This window comes from Vespa velutina, chromosome 4 (genome assembly GCF_912470025.1).
Source record: "Vespa velutina chromosome 4, iVesVel2.1, whole genome shotgun sequence".
Lineage (NCBI taxonomy): Eukaryota > Metazoa > Arthropoda > Insecta > Hymenoptera > Vespidae > Vespa > Vespa velutina.
The window spans coordinates 8,312,514-8,334,242 of NC_062191.1; the positions used below are offsets into that span (position 1 = coordinate 8,312,514).

At 35.3% G+C, this 21,729-nt stretch overlaps 1 protein-coding gene across 9 annotated transcripts in view; it reads left to right on the forward strand.

Annotated features, from left to right (window-relative positions):
• Positions 1–6,345: 6,345 nt before the first annotated feature.
• Positions 6,346–21,729, forward strand: part of LOC124948267 — a 157,995-nt gene continuing 142,611 nt past the window's right edge. The window contains exons 1-3 of one of the 9 annotated variants that reach the window (XM_047491630.1): positions 6,376–6,477; positions 16,790–17,187; positions 17,726–18,255. In XM_047491630.1, the coding sequence (XP_047347586.1) occupies positions 18,018–18,255 (238 nt within the window). In that variant the 5' untranslated portion in view covers positions 6,376–6,477; positions 16,790–17,187; positions 17,726–18,017. Of the gene's footprint in view, positions 6,478–6,561; positions 6,581–10,018; positions 10,045–14,561; positions 17,188–17,707; positions 18,256–21,729 lie in introns of those variants that run through there. The other 8 variants (XM_047491632.1, XM_047491628.1, XM_047491631.1 and 5 more) reach the window with 8 other exon arrangements.

Here is a 21,729-nt window from a genome sequence, read left to right on the forward strand (position 1 = left end):
ACTGATGGATGTTACGATAACGAAGAGCATTCATTTTTCTCGCCTTATTACTAAAAGTTATTGAGACGTGGCGCTCAAATTATGCCAATCGATCGATCGATGCCGTTCAATTTTCGGTAAGAAAAATAGTAGTTCACGTTAGAAATATATAAGATATTTATTGATAGCTTCGATATGGATAGAATGAGAAAATATACGAGATACCAATGGGAAATTACGTAAAAATGTATCTCACGTAAGATGTAAACGAATTTTCGCACCAAGTATGTCATCCTATGTACTGTACATATCTATTTACTAGATATTATCTCTTACCTTTATGTACTACCTATTCTATTTTATCGTCTCTACTCTTTTCTTATCACTTTTTCATTCTTCTTTATCTATACTTATCGAATTTTCGAATCTCTCTTTTCCAACAATATAAAACAGATGGTTAAAGTTGATAGAAACTAACGAAGAATTGAAACACATGAGACAAGAAACTCTTTTCAACAAAATAGTTTTCTATTTTACTGATAAGAGTTTCCAACGTTAAATATTATGTAATATTATTTATATAAACAGTGCGTCTACCTGAAGATAGATACATCATTGATAATATAATATTTGCGAACGACATTAATCAACAAGAGATGTTTTAAATAAGAAAATTTTTTTTAATCCTTTCTAATACATAAATAAAAGTTGATGTACTGATAGATCTATCGATCGTATACGAAGTATTATCTAATTACAGGATTAACACTGATATTAATCTTAATAAAATAATATAATTATCGAATTACAAGAAATAATAAATCAAATATGTTTTCATAGCAAATGCATTTTCTATCTTCGAGAATATCGTGTTATGCAAAAAACGAACAAAGAAAAGCTTTTCCAAAGGTGATTCATGAAATAAAAAGGATAAGAGAAAGTTTGGATCGTTCATACAAGGACAATTCGTTGAATAGAAAAAGTTTCGAGAGCATCTCTGTGAGTTGGTAATTCGAAGGCAAAGCTCGGAGAAGCTTTGCGACGCTCTAGAGAGCTCTAGAAGATCTCGTGTCAGTGGTACCGATCGTGCTGGTCTCTACCGAGGATGTGTCTTATTAAAGCAGGCATGTAGAGTTCTACCACTGTATATTCACACATACTCACGCACAATAACACACACGAACGTGTTTATAGGCTAACCCTTTGACGGTAAAGCAATATATACATGTGCATGTTCTTAGCAACACGGTCAAATGTATGTAGCCAGGTGTCCAAGTTTAATTCATATCAGTCGATTAGTGATCATCGTTTATTTTCCTATTTTACAGAAAAGGATTTTATAGAAACTAATAGAATAGGTTTGCTACAGTTTATGTGCGTAACAGCTACGATAGTTCGTTTCCATGTATTGTAATTAGTCAGCTTGGTATATGTGGCCTTTGTATACTTGGGTCGAATGGTCAATGTACCTGTAATATGTCGAACGAGTAATTATCAAGTTTCTAATTTTCTTTTTTTCTCGGATAAAACTCATTAGCTATAATGCTACAAAGGTTCTCCTTTAATTTAGATCATTTAAGGACATTAGATGCTACTAAAAATACTTCGGCTGAATTAGGGATGACAAAGGGATGAAGAAAAGAAAAGTAAGAAATGGAACAGAGTGCTGTTAAAAGGTATGGGTTGGTTATTCCTTTAAACATTTTTACATTAAATCTCTCAAAGTAAATTCGTCTAGTGAAATGTCTAGTGAAATGTCATGTCGAGTCCCTTTCCTTTAAATTCAGCCTCGTTTTCGTTGAAGTTTTGGAAAGGAAAAGATGGAAAGGAAAAATCCTATTTGCATTGACTTCGATTTATCGAAGAGAATACATTTTATTTGTTTTCTAAATATCATAACTTTAAATAGTAAAATATATCGTAAAATCATTTATGGGATATTACGAAAGATCGATCGACAACTTCTTTAGTTCTTCCATAATAATTTCGGATCAATTGGGTCTGATTCCCATCGATTTTATTTGATGGAATTGGGCGCTGGCACTTAGACATTATTATGCGAAGAATGAAGTGGTCGAAAGTAATGCGGAGGGTCGTCAAAGATGAGTGGTTTCGAAGTAGAAGCAACGTTAGACTATGTCTGTCTTTTTCTTTTCTATAATACCTTAGAAACTCGGATCTCTTCCTTCGACGAGTTTGCCGACATTGTGCTTTTGGGGTTCAGACTCAGTTGGTGGATCGTGTACGTAAATACCATGATTGATGGGGTAGAAACAACCCTCAAATCGCGCTTCTCTTCATCTATTCGTTTCCTCCCCTCTCTCTATCTATCACTCACTCTCTCTCTCTCTCTCTCTCTCTCTCTCTCTCTCTCTCTCTCTCTTTCTACTTGCTGTGTGAAAACCGAAGTTTACAAACCTATAATGGGTTCTTTGGCGTTGCTTGATTTTCCAGAAGCATCCTTTGGCCAGCCCTCCGTCTTCAGGCACTTAACGCATCAGCTATTGTCCGTTGGTATTGTTTGATTGTTCAATGGCACGTGCTATCTCCTCTTCGGCTCTATTTTGACGTTCACCATGGAATTTAGTCTGCTGAAAGCATCTCTCACGGCAATGTTGAAGTTCATGTCTGTGAATACCCGATTAATCCTTCGAACGATACTCCTTGACAGTGTTAAGTGATTCACGACGACCGTTTTCTTGGTTGATTATCCAGATTGAATAGCTATTTTTTTCTTGAAAATTCAAGTAGAAAATTGAACATCTCATTATAGATTGTTTAATATTAGCTGGTCAAATAGTTTCAATTATTTTACTTATTAGAAAAATCGTGTAATATTTTATTGTGGATTACAGGATATTTAAGTAGTAATATACTTGATATTGATATCGTAATCGCACAATAGATATCGGATTAGTTTTTAATATTAAGTAATGATAATATATGAGATTTACAAGAGATTTCATCGTAACTCGTGAAAATATGGTAGTCGACGTAGTAGCATCAAATCATTGCGTCGAATACGCGGTAACCAGATCGAATTAGGGTGAACCGAAAGCAAACCGAATCGAACCAAATCAAACCGAGCACAAATTGCGAAGGGTGGATGGGATCCGCGACATGGTGTACGGATAATGAGCCAATCGGATGGTCGTATCTCTCCTACGTTTACTCTATCTCTCAAGGTCAATTGATTCTATTCTAACAGTTCACAGGAATTTTCTTATTTTTCATTATTATTACGTAGAAATTATTCAGCAATTATTATCATTGATCGTACGATTTTTTTATAATTTAGTTATTTCTTTTTCTAATAGAAATTATTAATTTTACTTAACTCGTCTTAGTGTAATTAAGTCAATATACATATAGCACGAAGAATTTCTCTACAATTTTAGCTTACAAGGTAATTTCGTATTTTAAATTAAACGACTATCTCATAAACATTAGGGCATATTTGGTACTTCCATATATTTTCGCAGTCATAAAGTATATATATATATATATATAGCGTAGGTGATGTTAAACACGACACGTTATATTACTGCACAAGCAGACGATCTCGTCGTTTTGACTTCAGTACGTACCGCTTGACAGTACAAAGTACACAGTAATTTTAATATCTACCTTTCCTGTAACCTACATGGACACGTAGACTCATGTTGAAAAAAGAAAAAGTAATAGCAAAGTAATGGTCATAGCAAAACATCATCTACATCATAAAAGTAATTAAACGTACTTCTAAATGTTAACATTTACTTCATGAAAAATCTTCGTTATGATTGCTCTTCATTTCTATTCTATGTCTGATGACGCTCAGACTAAAAATGATTTATTACTTTCTTTCTGTATATTATTTAAATAATAAAACAAATTATTTAAAATGTTTTTCTTTTTTTAACAATAATTCACTATTCAATTTGTTATGTCGAATGGACCATTAACATAAACTTTAAAGAAGGCATGATTTGTAATTAATCTTAAAATTTCACACTGAAATGTTACGGTTTTCCATAGGAAACGAAAGATTGTAATATTGAAGCTTTGGGTACATTTCAAACATATCTCTAAGTAACTTGAAATATTATTCGAAGGAACAAGGAGTCGACCACGAAACGCATTCGTTATCGGACGTAAAGTCAGAATTCTCTCTCTCTCTCTCTCTCTCCCTCTCTCTGGTCCTTCTTGATCACAATGTGGATCTCTCTGACGCGTATATCTCCAGCTGCACAATGTCGCATCCGTATCTGTCGTAACCTTCGACCTCGGTCCACGTAGTTAGTCCGTGACCATGGTTTCTCTCTCTTCCCCTCTCTCTTCTTCTCCCTACTCTTTAATCTCACCTTTCCATTCCAACTTCTCTTTGTCCTTTCCTTCCATCAAGTAACTTGATTCATTCATATCCTTAGAGTCCTCCAGTAATTTCTAAGTACGAAACTTTCAGCGATATTGTATCTATTCGTTCGATTCCCTTTCAACCATCATTTGGTTCAATGATAACGATTATCAAGCTTTGATTTTTTCGAACTTTAATTTCCTCCTGTTCATTTTTAGGATTTGTTTTTTTTTCTGTTCCTTTCTCTTTGTAAGTAGGTACGCTTACGTTTTCCAATTCTCATGAGAGAATGTTTTTTCTACGTTGTGGAAAGCTTGGAGCATTATTTTATCGTAAAGTAAATTATCAACATTTTATATCTATTGAAATGAAGGTATTATATATTTATTAAAGCGCATGCGCTAGCTGTATTGTTTTCATGAATAGAATGTGTAGAATTTAAAAAAAAATATTGACGCGCACGTGAAAGAATTAAAGAAGGATATATTTTTTGTTTCATATGTTTTACATAATTCTTTATTTTTTGTTTTTTTTTCTTTTTTTTTATTCGAAACAAATGTTCTCTTGCTTAATTATAAATCGTATCGTTTTTCATTGAATTCGATTGAATCAGATCATCGTGAATTCGAATGAACAAAAAAATAAGAAATTCTCTGAACCGTAAAAAGCAATGGAATATCGACTTCCACCCTTCTCCCGTTATTTTTTTTATTTTCCGAGCGATTTCATCGCGTAACTCGTTGACGACAATCGGGATGACGAAGTTTATCGCGCACGGTAGGTGCATGGCGATGCATTAAGTACAGAAATTTCCAACGAGCTTGCTGCTACAACGTATTAACAATTTAACGAAGCGGCACCTGTGACAGCTATTACAACACAATTACAAAGAAAACGTACACGTTCTCATATTTCGGATCTATTCTTAGAAAGCTTTTCTTATAAAAGTAATTATTACGATACTAATTATTTTATATCGATATAAATGTCCGATCAAATATCTCGTTGGTTAAAGTTATAAGAAATTTGAAATTATAAGAATTTATAATAAGAGATATTTGCACAGTTTTGAATGGGCCAGAAAGAGGATAGTAAAAATTTTTGTTTACTCGTGATCATTTCAAGATACGAAGATCAACATAATTTCATTTTTTGGATAGATACTTATAACTTTTTTTGCATATTTATATAATATTGGCTATTTGCAATGAAAATCATATCTAGTAAAAAAATTGCTATTATGCATTCTTTTGTAGGATAATAGGCATCTAATTGTACTCGATATAAAAAATAAACAACGAACGAATTTTCTTAGGTAAACAATTTTCCTATTACTTTGTACGATAACGAAGAGCCTATAAGATAACAAATTTAATCTATTATTTCTTGCTAACGAATAGATAAAGAACGATAGCACACATCAGTCTAATGAATTTTCATTGGCACGCTCGTATATGCGTCAAACATGACATCAAAAAGAGAGAGAAAGAAAAGGAAAAATAGGAGGAAAGAGAGAAAGAGAGAGAGAGAGAGAGAGAGAGAGAAGTGTGATTTTTGGATAAAAGTAGGAAAAGTAGTATTAAATCTACCAGGAACGCAAATAAATTTAAAGTCGTTTGGTAGGTGACCGCGATAAAATAAATCCGAACGTTAATGGGATTAGCATATCATTATCGAGTGACAACAAGATTCGTGTGTAGGTACATACGTTGGATGAGTTTTTTTGTAGGAGCGCATGCGCGATAGATTCCGAAACTTAAATGTCGATTTTTCGGAAGGTTATTATCGGCTGGTCGTTTCCTCACTTGTTGAATACCCTTATCTGGTCATAAGGCAATTAGATAACGCGTAGGAAAGTCTGTATGGTCGAGGAGAGTAAACGAGTGTGCAGTAGCATCGTATCCTTCTCAAAGTGCGATGCTTTCGAGGGTTGTCAACCCTCATTCGTAGTTCGTCGTTCGTTCGGCATTCATCGGCATTCTTCGTTTCTTGGAGAAGGGTGGCGCGCGCGTTACAAAGCGCCAGTACGCCTCTGGCCGTCGTATCGTTCGAACGTTCTTCTTTGAACGTTCCTCAAACGGCTTCTTTCTCTCCGTTCGGAGTATATTCGATAAATCACGAGGACTTCTATCTGTTTATCTGTCTGTTGCGTGAATATATTCGTACGTGTTTTTCTCCTTTTACGGATCTTTTCTCATATAATAATTTCATTCATTGTTATTCGTTGTATAAAGAATACGTGTGAATATCGTGGAAAATCTTTTGGTTTGTAGTTAAGATAAAAGTGATCGTAAGGTGACTTCGATGAGAATTTTTTTCATTTTTTAAATAAATTAATAATTTTCTTTTTCCTTGTATTTTTATTTTCTTTTTTCTATGAAAGAGATCGTTTTACAAAAATATCTACATATACGATGTATTTCGATCTCGCGGAGATTAGATTTTCTTTCTCTCTCTCTCTCTTATATATATATATATATACACATATTCTCTCTCTATATATATACACATACACACACACATATATATATATATACATACATATATACAGTTTGTCCCAGAATGTTCGGATACTTTTTGAAATGGAATAAGTTCTTGTAGACTAAGCAAAGTGCTCTGAATTTTTGAGTAGATATGGAAATGTAGAGTAGTGTGAGTATGTAAAGAATTTAAAGAATATGTTGTTTTGTTGTAACAACGATAAAATATACAACATGAGTCTGTTTGAAATTGTTCACCAAAGATTTCTATAAAAAGGGAAACATCTTTTAAATTTAATTGTCTTATGTGGATCCTATAAATAGAACTAGAGCAAGTTATATTTGTTTAAATTAATATATTGTAAAATTTATCATTTTATCGCTAATCAAAAAATTGCCGGATAAGTGTAACTCGCTCTAGGATTGATCGATTTTGATGACATTTTTGAGGATACATAAAAGACAAATAGATTTACAAAATGTATATATCCGATTTAAAAAAAAAAAAAACATGCTTAATAAGATTATCGAGAATATTTTATTTTGTATCTTTAATTATTGTTAAAAGAGAAAAGATTACTTTTTCAATGTTCCTTACACTTATATTATTATATTATACTATAGAAATTTCAGAATTCTTCGTTAGCTCTATAAAAAGTTATTCGATTTGAAAAAGTATCAGAATATTTTTTAAATTCATAGTTCGCACGATGATTTCGAAGACAACATTATAAATTTGTTTAATAAATATTTGAAAGTCGTTGAAATTCATTGTAATATCGTCCCATAGGAGTATCCAATGTTACATTCCATTTTAGAAGGAGTCATGTTCTTCCGTTCAATTCGATCGGATCAATGGGATCGCGCTTCACGTTAGTTTTGACTCTCGAAAGTTGTTGCCAGAGATATCTGGGCCAAACGACCGCTCATGACAGCAAAGAAATATTGCACTGGTCGGTTGGTGTCGTTGTTGCAACCGATCTTTTATCCTCGTTTCGTTTTTGTTCCATTTTCTTGCGTCCTCGCCGTTTCTCGTTTGTATTTTTCGTTTTTCCTTCTTTTTTCTCGTTTCTCTCTCTCTCTCCCTCCTCTCTCTTTTTTTTTTATTCTTCAAGCGTGGTGCGGTGGGACACAGTCTGACACTGACGCGTTCGTAATGACTTCGGAACGTCGAACGTGTACGTGAAATACGCGGAGAATGCGAACTCGACGAGTCGTAAAATCACACGCGTTGATCTTTAACGTCGATCGGAACGGGACGATCGTTACAATAAATAATCCCGCGGGATAATCCAGGAATATTTTACGAATATTTGAGACGTCGTCAGCCTTTACGATAATCCCTCTGAGGGACGAGGACACGAGTTATAATCAAGATCGTATTGACATGGGGATCTAATTTCCACGGGCGATAAATTTCTGAGAGTAACGGCGGGACCGTAATCGTTGGAGGATTCACGAAGCGTGAAGGACGCGTTATTTTCGAGGAAAAATTGATAAAGTATGTTTGATAAGGTATGATCAGATATCTAAGCGTTTCTATCGTTTCGTTTCTCTCGTCGAAACAGCTTTTACTACCTATACGGGATAGTGCAATAAAAAAGAGAGATGCGTTTGCCGGATGCTAGAGCAATATTCACCGGAAATTGTTTACGTCTTTCATCCACCGATAAACGAGGTACATTGTTATCGGTTACTACGATCCTGTCGATGCGTCTCGTTCGAAGAGAACTGATAAGAACGAAATAATTGATGATACCATCGGAAGGAGGGCTTTCAGTAAAAACTTCAAAACCTGCTCGAGTATTCTTTTCCATTTCCTTCTGTCCCTATTTCTTTTAGCCTCTTAGGTAGGAAGAGAAAGAATGAGAGATAGATAGAGAAAGAGAGAGAGAGAGAGAGAGAGAGAGAGGGAGAGAGAGACTGAGTCCATGAAGCTTAAGCCGATCTCGACGGATCGAACGATCAAATCGTCTTGCTTCGTCGGAAATCGTCCTTCAGGAATTTTATTCCAACGTGGATTAACGATCGCAAGGGACAGAGAGAGAGAGAGAGAAAAAGAGAGAGAGACAAGTCTTTCCCTTCGGGAAATCACGAATTATACATTTTTCAATTAAATACACTGAAACTACTGGCCCGCGGGGAAATACAGAGGCGACGAGTATTGCTTTGGGCGCGGGAAAAATGGATTTTTTCGAATGTCATTTTTACGTATCCATTTCTTAGATCGTTTCATGCTACCAATGAATTTTACGCTTAGTTATTTAATACAGATTTGTGTCTCTCAATTGCTTAATTGTTAAATCAAGTTCTTAATATAATTATATTTTTGCATTCTTTTGTTAAATGATAGTTAAAGGTATAATTTATTGTTTCGTTATTCATTAAAAATTCTGTATTAAAATATTCGTCACAAGTATACGTACGTATACTCTTTTGCAAATTATGGTACGAGTGCTGTTTGCTGATGGACACGCGTTGAAATATATGTGTATATGATATATCTCTACCATCCGGACAGAACGTGTATCGATTTTAATAAGCGAAGTAACGCAAACCGTGCACTGGTATCAGATTGTAAAGCGCATTTAATACCTCGTTTTCTCGAATCGCTGTTCCTTTTTGCAAGTTAGTTTATTTAATCGTTTGTAAAATTTTACGACAATACGTAAAATTTTATTCGTTTATTTTTAACCGCTTTAATAATTGCATTTTATTGAGAGAATTTCTTTTTATCTCATTTTATTTTACTTCTGTATTATAAATAACGTCAGTGTCTTTTTCTATTTTTTTTTTTTTTTTTTTTTTTTTTTTTTTTTTTTTTTTTTAATTCGATAAATATCATGTATCTATGTATACTTTTACTTCATTTGATCAATTTTGTTCGGTAAAGAATCGAATGACATTGTATCGTACCAGGTTACGAAATCGATTGTTTCCGATGTCATGGAGAATATAATATTTTTGTTTTTTGTGATCCCGCGTACTACAAGAACACTTCAAATTTCTGCGGTAACCAGCGAAACATTTTATTCGAAATATTTTTTTTTCGGTTTTGCAAGAGCTCTGTAAACTACCGAACAAAACTATGTGTGTATGTGTGTGCGTCTATATATATGGGTACCAAAGAAAAGAACAGAAAAAAAGAAGAACGAATAGCATCCATTGTATCGTTTTTCCCGTTCTAATTCGAAGTAATATCACCTAAATTAATTATCCCCAGTGAATGCTCGTGAAACTTTTCACAAGGTAAATACATTTACACGAGAACATAAATTCAAAAGAGGAGAATGCTCAGAATGTTTTGCGAAATGATTTTCGTTCGGTGATAAAGAAGTAGAAAAAGCAACCCTTCGTTTTAGTCGGAGAGGTCAGATGGAGATACATCGTTAAGTCGACAAATTAAAATTTTGATATCTCCATTATCTTTAATTGTTTCCATAAAAAATTTCGAACAAATGTATGATTATATTCCATATTATTTTGAAAATTTATGCAGAATTTGAATTCTTTCTGTTGTGTATGCAGTTTCTTCGAAAATTTTGAATTTTTTAAATATCTACTGTTTCAAAACTGAAAATTGGATTAAATTGAAATTACTTGTGGATTCTCATTGCGAGTAACTTTATTTTTATTATACTAAAAATTTTATGTCAATCCATTTAGACTATTTGGATGATAGAGTGAATATACACACACTCGATATAGGATGAAAAAATCCAGATAAAAAGAAGAAAAGAAGAGATTTCGAATATTTCAATTAATTTTGAAAATTATCGTTCAAACGATTATTTGAAAATAATCGTTTGTTATATTTTTCGCAATTAGTCGAGATCAGAAGGGATTCTTTGCGATCATGGTTAAAAAAGTAAAAAAGAAAAATAAAGGAAAAGAAAAAAACAAGGAAGGTTGGAAGTACTGATCGGTCGGTCGCGTTCACGTTTATCCGCTAGAGAAAAGGAGATCATTCAAAGTTCTTGAAGCTGCGAAGCTTGTCCGAAGAAACGTTCGGAAGATTTTCGGTCTTGTTAGGAGGTAGTTTCGAGTGGGTAAAACCTATTTTACCAACGCGAAAGTTCTGTCGTTCTGCTCATTTCAAAGTCTGCAACCTTCTCTTTTCTCTTCTCTCTTTCTCTTTTCTTTTCTCTCTTTCTCTTTTTCTTTCTGTCTTTTTCTTAGATCCTGCTTCCACGTTTGCTTCGAGTCTCTCTCTCTCTCTCTTTCTCTCTCTTTTTCTCTCTTTCTCTTTCCTACTACCACCTCTTAAGTACCAAGTAATTAAAAGTTCGAACCGACCACCATTCACGGCTGGAAAGGCCAACGTCCGTCTCAGCATTAACGCTCCCGTTTTCGTCTAGTGAGCGATGCCATTGCCTGCTCTTCATTCCTCCCTCCCTCCCTCCCGTCTTCTTTTCTTTTCTCTTCTTTTTATAAATCGCTTTTCTTTTCTCTTCTTTTCTCTGCTTTTCTTTTCTTTTCTTTTCTTTTCTTTACTTTCCTTTTTCTTCCTTTTTCTCTCTTCGAAACTTTGTATCGTCGCGACGGTTTAAGGAAGATAAGGACGTGAACTTGAAATCTTTCGTAGACTTTTACACTACATTTATTTGAACCATCGAATTTTTCTTATCGCTTTTGTAGTTACTTCTTTCTTTCCTTTATTTTTCATTTTTCTATTTTTTTTTTCTTTCCTTCTTTCAAAAAATATTATAAGCGGTTTGTTTCGAGTTCTTCTATACACGTGTATGCGTTAATAAATACATAAAATAGGAAACTATTGGTATATTAATTGTCTGAATGGAAGACGATTTGGATTGATCAATAATAAATCAAAACTTACGAAACATTTTCCGAGTTGGTTACAATCGTATTTTAAATCTTAAAGTAAAGGGATAATGTAACACTTAACATTTACTCGGCAAAATTAGTTTAAAAGGATTTTGAGATTCGATCATCCCCATCACTAGTTCTCTTTCTATATCTCTTTCCTTTTCTCGACTACTACTCCTTATTCGTATAAAAACATGTGATTTTAACATCGATAGGATTGGTCTATACCGAAGGTTGGTCCGAGTAGACAGAAATCTCGTTTGAAAGGCAAACATTATGGTTGGTTTTCATATATCTATAGTCGAAAAAAAGAAAACGACTTTCTATGAAAGTGTTGGTGATGATGGTAGATTTCTCTCTCTCTCTCTCTCTCTCTCTCTCTTTCTCTTTCTGTATCCCTCACTCCTTCTATCCCTTTTGCTTTCATTGTATGGCACATAGGCAGGAACGCTTCTCTTCTCCACTCACCGCACGTCGCTCTTTGTCAACGCTCGTAATTCCTGCAAAATTCGTGGAAGTGGCGTATCCGCTCCGAGCGCGATAAGGGTGCGCAACGGTGAATGACTTCGAAGATATATTCGCGGTGAAGGGGGCTCAGAGCGAGATGGAAATAGAAAGATAGATAGAGAGAGAGAGAGAGAGAGAGAGAGAGAGAGAGAGAGAGAGAAAGGAATGGTTGAGAGAGAGAAAGGAGTGGTTGATATGAAGGATGGAAAGTGTCCGTTGTGAGGAAAGAGAGAGAGAGAGAGAGAGAGAGAGAGAGAGAGAGAGAGAGAGAAGGGGAAATAACGATAGGGTTGGTTGAAACGGTGCAGAAATCGCACTTGTGAAAAGGGGTTGGAGAGAGCACGGACCACCATCCTCACCTCCCACCACCACCATCACCGCCACCACTACCATTGCGAATAACGCGAGGTGGGTAGGTACCGTTGGAAGAGTAAAAAACGCGTAATTCTTCGACCGTGCGATGTTACCAAGAGCGGTAGGGAAGGGTGGCGTTAGGAGAAAGAGAGAAAGACAGATAAAGAGAAAGAGAAGAGAAGGAAGCTTAGCCAGGGTAGACCGTTAATGGATTTCTAGTTATGTGAAAAAACCATTAAAACGTTTGCTCGCTCTCGAAGAAATTAATTCCGATTGCCGTTATCGTGGGCAGCTTGAAAAAGAGAAGGATCAGGGGGTGAAGAGAGAGGATGCTGCTACTGCTCGATGGTAGAAAGCGCAGGGCCACTATTATCGTTGACGTATTTCTCTTGGATCGAGAGAGAAAGAAAAAAGGGACAGAGATAGAGAGATAGAGAGAAAGAGAGAAAGAGAGCGAGAGAGAGAGAGAGAGAGAGAAAGTGCCGCTGGAGAAAGCCGGAGCTTTTCTTTTTTCAGAGATTCGAATGGATGGAAGAAGGAGTGGCGGAACGAACGTTTCGTACACCGTAGTTTCGCGTGCTTGCACGAAATAACCCGTAGATGGCCTTTCGAGGGGTTGAAAAAGGAAAAAGGGATCGTACGATATGGGCCCATCCGGCCGATCGCTTTTCTACTTGCCGTAATCGATATTCTCCTTTTCTTCCGTTTCCTAGAGAAAAGGTGTGCTAGAGAAGAGAGAAAACGATCACTCTCTCTCTCTCTCTTTCTTATTTCTTTTTTTTTTACTCATCATTCGTCTTGCCTTTTTTCTTTCTTTTACTTCGAGAGACTTCACGATAATGGGAATTGTTAACGTGGTTGAAGGGTTAAAAGTATACCAAGAGGATTGAAATTTTTAGTGAAGTTCGTTTTGTTTTATTCTTTTTTGCCGAAAATAAAAAGAGAAAAGGCGATGCGAATACTTTAAAATTAAGATATTATATCGTATGAAAGGAGAAAGACTTTTATTATGAGAGCTTTTAAAGAATTTGATTTCCTTTTCTTGCAGTTTGAACGTAACGCTAAAGATCATTGTACGAATAGAGTTTAATTATATTATCAAATTCTTGAGGAAACGTAGACTCTCTCTCTCTCTCTCACACACACACACACACACATAACCGATTATTTAGCCGACCGTGTTATTTTCTCGAATCGAAAGATGTATTACGTTCAAGTTTATATATTTGTATAAAAGCTTTTTAATGTTAGACTAAGATGATGAAATTTGCTAAACATTTTTTTTTGATTTTGATATTTCCGTTATTTTAGAATAAATAAAATATAAGAATAAACAGATCAAAATAAAACATATCTCTCAATTTGATCAATCAATTACGAATTTAAGTAAAGCTGTTTTTCTTTTTCTTCTTTCCTTCTTTCTAGAACTGTTTCAATTTTATTTATTGATTGATTATAGATTTAAATTATCGTTTCGTCTTTTACGTTGGGTTATCAATACTTTTTCTTCAGATTGATGATTCATCTTTAACAATTTTTACAATTCTCCTTTCTTCTATTCTGCTTATACGTATTTTACACTTATTTCTTAATATCTCATATGTTGCGTTCCTTCCTGATATTTTCCTTTCTATTTTTATCCGATAAAATTTCTCTTGAAATTTTCCAATGAATTTTGGTTTCTCTGTTGTTTTAAGAAGCTTATTATTTTTAAACGTATCTGGTGTTATTTCTGTCATATTGATTAGTATTAGTTCGACTATTACTTTATATATTCTTCCTTTAATCTCTTTCCATACATTCGTTTCATCAAATAATATATATATATATATATATATATATATATATATATATATATTGAATTAAAATATCTAAAATATATTTCTTTCTGAATGATTTAGCTATCTATTTAATTTACATCTTAGAAGTTATATTAAAGTTGTCATATATTTGATTTTTTCTAGAAGTAATCATGTTCAATCTTTGATCCCTTTCTCTCATCCGTTTTGTCTAGTACATATACTTACTTATTATAAGATCATTTTCAGTAGATAGAAAAAATCTTATGTATATATATATATATATATATGTAAAGAAGATAAAAAAATGCTTGGCTGTTAACAAATTGATAGTTCGTTGTTCGATGTTGACATTTCGCGAAATATGGTATACATTATAATCGTTTGAAATGCACGCCGCGAACGGACGCACGCGTTACGAATGGTAACGAGGCGAGAACAAGTTACCCTTCTTTTACACAGTATGGAATATATACTATAGTGTTTATAATCATTTATTGGGGATGTGTATTATAGAGAAAAAGATATGAAGGGGAAGAGAGAGAGAGAGAGAGAGAGAGAGACGGGGAAGTGGATTCAGAGTATCTCGTCGAGTGGATTCCTCACGTTTTCTTGGCGTCGGTAGGGAATAACGTATCTCGCAGAGTAGAACCGATGTCGATCGCTTTTCACTGGACCGATAGAAAATTCTCTCGCTGTACGACCGCATATCGAGTAGAACAAATTGCAAACCCGAGGTCGCCTGAGGAAAAACTTATTTATAAGTTACGCACGAAGGGCGAAGTTCGTGCTCCTGCTCTTTGGAAAAGTGTGAAATGGAGTAATCGAAAACGTGATGAGTAAAAAGCAATAGAATCGAATAAAATAGATCGTACGACGTGATTATTCATGACTATCTATTGTCATACGTTTCATTATTAAGGATTATAACAAAAATAATGTAACGTTCGTTGTTTTCATTTTTTTTTTTTTGTAAGAATAAAAAGAAAAAAAGAAAAATTATTAAAATTGTCACGGAGAGAAAAACAATATTCGATTAACAAAAAATTAAGAATATTTTGCATTATTATCCGTAATTGGATAATAATTTTGGTTCGGGGAACAATTGTTCAACGGATAGGGTAATTAAAATTCGTACCTCGTGTCTTCCTATCGCACATTTCCATTTATATATGTCTATACGTATACGTGTATATTTATATTTACGTCTCTAAGAGAACGTACGAGATATTTTTTGCACGTATACGTACTCGTCATTCACGAGATCGTCCGGCACACAATCGGTCATGTAGTTGGCCATTTAAAACGAATCCGAATCCTGCTTGCTTCCAACTCGTTCTCTTTACGTTTCTTCTCATCCTCCACGGCGAACGTAATACCATTTTGTTCTTTCGTACGGTCCACGCAGTCAACGAATTCCACGTCGAACCATCCGCTTGTTCAACATCCTGACTGCTGCCAATAAAAATGGCTTGGTGACGATCCAAGCCGATGAACAAATGGGCTATCGGGATACCTTTTGTTTCTTCACACTCCGAATATTCCCCCCATACCTCTTTTATACTCTTTTCATTTTTCTATCTAAACCTGTCTAAACCTTTGTCTTCCTTTTATTCTCTTATAAACGACTACGAAATCGTTTGATGTTTTCGATTGAAATCTAGCTTTTCACGATCGGACCGTGTTAATATTTGGAATTTATTCGAAAAGCGAAATGCTTCCCTAGGTTAATTTCAAATTCTTCTTGCGAAATTCGGCCCCTTCGAGAATCGCCCCATTCGATACGGATCATGAATTTTGTGCTCACTAATTCTCGATATTCCGTGAACGGGAAGAGAAATTTTTACTTTCTTTCGATTGTCGTCTATCTAAATGTTTTTTCTTGAATTTTAAAAGAATGAGTCAAAAGTAATTTTTAATCGAAATAAACTTGCGATCTGGTGTTTCTCTTTTTTCTTTTCTTTTTTCTCTTCCCCCCTCCCCTCTCCTCCCTTCCCCCCGTTTATTCTATTAAACTCTTGTAGAGTAATTAGCAAAGTGATCGTTTGCATTGCCTCGAATCAGACTCCGAACCGACGAATTCCGTTAAAGCGTCGAGGATTCTCGTTGACGCATCAACGAACATCTGTCTAATACATATTCATATTTCTGTTAAATAACGCAAACTATTCGTATGTATGTACATACTACATCGATCGATCAAACTTCGATTCTCCCTATCGTTCGATAAATATCGAAGTTTTTTACTTTTCCTTCGGTTCACTTGGTACGAACTAAAAATAATAATAATCCATGTTTTCAAGTGATTTCATGGATCATTTCGTGTTCTCATTATCGTTTAGCAATTTATTTAAATTGTACAGAATAAAAAGAATTTGAATGGGAAAGAATAGAGGGAGAGGGAAATGCCAAGTGTAGTGGACGAGTAAGGAGAGGAAAGAATAAAATGTATAGATAGACGGGTATGGGGGCATTTTTGCGGAAGTTAAAAGCGTTAAATCTTTTAGGGTGAAATAGGATTTCTCGTAGGTTTCCTAGACGATCGAAAATCGAAGAAGTCGAATCGTGCATTAAGCCATGTGGTATGCGGTCGAGAGAGTTGGATCGAGAGAGCTGATTCCCTAGTGGAGAGACAGAAAGCGAGAAAGAGATAAATAGATAGATAGATAGACAGACAGACAGACAGACAGATAGATAGATAGATAGAGAGACATAGAGAAAGAGAGAGAGAGAGAGAGAGAGAGAGAGAGAGAGAGAAAGTGAGAGAGAGAATCGATAAAGTCAAACTCGATGGAGTCTCGATAACTCGCTTATCGAGGCCGGATTATTCGCTTTCATCGAACGAGGACGGCGTTATCGCTATTCGACCGACAAATCGCCACCGGCTCGAAAGTGCCGGCCATATGTACGTATTCGCATAGAAATTACCCTATGATGATCCGCTGAATTATGGTATCGTTTTCAAAATAACGAGGCCGATAAGAGGTTTTGGATTTAAAGTAGGGGAAAGTCCGGCGTTAAAATTATTCATCCTTTTTCTGATATACCGTTACTCGTTATCTTCTACTCATGATTTTACCTTCTTCTTTGCCCTAACCACGTGTTATATTATAACTTCCAATTACGCTGTAATATCGAACGTTATCCCGAATAAATGTCCTTTATTTCGTGCGCGGAATATTCATGAACGGTTGAAATCCAAGACACACAATTAAAAGTGCACCGGCTGGGCGTTCGTTATCGCGTTAACCGTCGTCTCGATTACCACGTTCGCTCGTTCGAATTCTCGTAAACAAGTTCTTCCCAGCGAATAATGATCAATAATACGATAGTTGAAATCGGATCTATATATATATATAGAAAAATATCATATTTGATTTACGATCGTTTTACTTTATTTATGATTTCATTTCATTTATTTATAGGATATAATTTCTTTATAGGATCAAATTTCAATAATGATCGACAAGATGAAACTCATGGGAATCATTAAGAAAACTAACGAGATATTACGAAGTTGTTAATAAACGCGAGTGTACAAAACGTGATTAAGAAGAGAGGACAAATATAGACGAGAACATTTACAGGAAAGCGAAGAATGAATCGACGAGAAGTACAAAGCCATCGAGAGACGTCTATAGAAAACAACAACGTCGCGTCAACTAGGTGATCCTTTTTAACGAACGATGCATTCTCCAGATAAAGAATAGAGTCTGAATCATTATCGAAGACAGGATGTGTTGCTCGAGTGGTCCTGGTGGTACAAGATTGACGAGATGCGGCGTGGTGTGCGGCCTCGCAGCATTGGCAGCTTTAAGTACTGCGTTGTTGGGTCCAGCTTGGCTTCATACAGAAGAGAAGATCCCGTTGTCGTACTTATCGAATAACTCACCGAATTTCGTCAGCGTACGCTTCAAACTCGGCCTCTTCAGGGTCTGTCCGAAAATCGTAAAGCCCTCCAATCTTACCATTCGTGAGTATTTTCTCATGTATCATAACTGGTTCTTTTAACAAAAGTCGTTCCGTTTTAACAGCTGTCGCGATGAAAAAGTTCCGATTTACCATGCTTTTTTTTTTCTCCTCTTCTTTTCTTTCCTTTCCTTATCTCTTTTTTCTTTTTCTTTTTTTCCTTTTTCTTTTTCTTTTACCTTCTTTCAACATTACGAGAGAGGAATATACGAATACTTTTTTCAAAGAAACTTTTTCATCGGTTGTCTTGCGTTTAATCAAATCTGTAAATCGTCTATACCAATCTCTCTATACTTTATTTACGATAGCACTCGATGTAAGATTATCCTACTTAGGCGAAGCGTAAAAGTCGAAGAGAAAAAGATTACTCTCGATCTTGGAAGGACTTGCTCTGAGAGAGAGAGAGAGAGAGAAGGTTAAGGCACTCCCCCTCTCTCTCTCTCTCTCTCTTTAAGTCGGTCTTGGTGTTTATCTTCCGCTTATTCGTAAAGGAAACTTTCAACGTTGAAACGTTACTATCGCTATCACACTGTCGGTAAATCCGGTTTTGAGGTTTACTATAAAATCTAGTAACGCGGTGCTGTGAATTCCTCAAACGATCCAACGAACTTTTACCTTTTCGAAGTTCTATCTGTATAAGTTTCATTTAGTCGTAAGGAGATGGTCCAAAAGAGTCGGAGTTAAGATTTTTACCTTAAAAATTTCCTTCTCTTTCTATCTCGAACCGGGGCCGTTTCAATGAGTATTGCCCTGTGGATGAGAAAAAGAGAAACGAAGGCATTTCAACGAGACTTCGAAATTTTCTGTCAGCTTTTTTTCTTTTATTTTTCTTAAAAAGAAAAAATAAAGAATGAAAGAGAGATAGAGAAAGATAGATAGATAGATAGATAGATAGATAGATAGATAGAGAGAGAGAGAGAGAGAGAGAGAGAAAATGGTTTGGATGCTTTCTCGTTTAGATGAGTTCAAACGCCGTGGCAATCTTCGGTTTCCTCTCCCTTTCTCTCTCTCTCTCTTTATTTCTCTCTTTCTCTCTCTCTCTCTCTCTCTCTCTCTCTCTCTCTCTCTCTCTACCACGTTGGAAACACCCTCTTACCTTTTTCGACGCTTGAAAATCTCACATTGGAGCTCGGTACGAACGGCTTCGCGGCTGTCGGTATACGATGGGGAGAATTGGAAGGGTAAGAGACCGTCGGATTTTATAAGGAACGACGAGGAGTAAACGTAAAAACAAATGACAGTGGCTGTGAAGAGGGTCTGGAGAATGGTGGATAGAGAAAAGAGTTAAAGCCAGCAAACTTGGCCGTTCGCTCTTGGTATGGTTACAAGGATGGTTGCATCCACCCGTACGATGACAATTCCTTTTTATTTCCCTCAGTGTCTCGTCTCTCTTTCTGCATTTCTCTCTCTCTCTCTCTCTCCCTCTCTCTCTCTCTTTCTCTCTCACTCTCTTTGTTTGTCTGTCTTTCTTACTCCGTACGGAGCTTTCGACTTTCATCCTTCTCGCATTTTCCACCTCCAACAAGCTACACTTTTTTCCTTTCTTCTCTACGCGATTCAAGGATCTACCTTGAAAACTGCGTATTCTTCTCTCTCTCTCTCTCTCTCTCTCTCTCCCTCTCTCTCTTTCTCTTTCTTTCCTTTCTCTTATGTACGATATATACAAGTGGGTACACATTGAGAAATGCACCTGTGTAAGATACAATGTAGCAACGATTTTATATTTTTCTTATTCTCTCTCTCTCTCTCTCTCTCTCTCTCTCTCTCTCTCTCTCTCTCTCTATCTCTTTCTCTCTATTTCTTTTTTTCTCTTTCTTTTGTATTTGAGTCTTTGTTATTTGTTGAACATGTTTAGTCTTCATTCCTTCGTCCGGTTCCTGGTCCTGGTTTAATCTCGACAAGAGAAAATCCCATGATATTTTGCTATTCGTTATTTCTTTCTGAACGATTTTTATCTCGGCACGATCCTTATTATCCGAGAAAGTTTATTTTACAAACAGTTTCCATCAAGAAAGAAATGCGAAAAAGGTATTGCGAGGAAATCGAAAAAACGTCTTGTTTGGCTCTGAAAACGTCCGATCGAAAATTCTCTTTTCTCTTCTTCTACTTCTTTTTCTTCTTAGCCGAATATTTCCCTTCGTTTTGGACTTTGAAGATCTCGTACGGGAAACTAGGAGACAATTCCACGAAAGTTTTATACAAAGCTAAGCTACATATAGAAAAACACACAGACATAGATGTGGTAATCCCTTTCTATAGTTCGCGGAGATTCGTCGATGCTCCAACGAAAGTATTCGCCGTTCGCCAAGAATTTTTCTAGGACAATTCGGAGAGTTTAGCAACAGATACCCTTTTCGAGATTCTCCTAAGACTGAAACTTTTCTTTTCTCGTACCTTTCGGTTAGACCAGCTTTCTTGCGTGTCACGCGAGCCGAGATTCGAGTTTCGAAGGAAGAATGAAAAGGATGAGAAAATATTCGGGATTCGTAAGAAGTTCCAAACGACTCATGAAAAAAAAAAAGAACCTGCAGAAGATTCTTTTGCTACGAAAGTCCATCGCCCGGCATCCTTTTGGTTTCCTTTTTACCTATCTCTTTTCTCTACCTCTCCTCCCTCTTTTCATCTTTTTTTTTTCTCTTCATTTTTTTTAGGCACAACTGCCGGGAGCGTCTTATGCAATCACCTTCGTGAAAGGCGTTCGCTTGCTATAACTGTTGACACAAATGAAAGTTTTTAATTTTGTTTGAAGTTTTCCATGAATCATAACATTTTATAAATGTACGTGTATGTGTCTGTTCGCGTAAAAAGTAAATCTTTTTTTAAACCAAAGCAACGAATCAACCGAAGCAAATCTAATAAAATTTTATAACAGAATTAATCTATCGTAGCAAAAAATGTTGTAAAAAGTTTTAGCAGCTTGATAATATAAATAACAATTTAATAGAAATAAAAATTAACGAACGGTCGACTCGATTTTATAGAAATTTTACAAAAGACTTTTGTGGAACGTGAGGATGTTTCTATTTGTTCGGTTTATTCTAAAAATTTTAATAGTAAAAATATAATATAATAATATGTGTATAAAAGTATATCTTTATCGTGGATAAAATGTCAACTTTCATACTTTGTATATGTTTTCGTTATCGTCTCATTTTCATTTTCACATTTTACAATAATGATAATGTGTGATTATCATCCTGATGATAGTATAAAAGAAAGGACGGACTGATTTTCTTTTGATGTCGGATGAGTCTGTGCCGAATAAAAATTCAAAGAGTTTTACGTTATATCTCATAAGAGAATGTTTTTTTTTTTTTTTTTTTTTTTTTTTTTTTTTTTTTTTTTTTTTTTTTTTTTTTTTTTTTTTTTTTTTTTGAAAGATCAAAGATAACTATCTCGTGGAAAAACGTGAAATCTTTTTCTTTATATTCTAGAGGACTTCATATTTATTGAGAAGATTTTCTAGTTTCCGTGCATC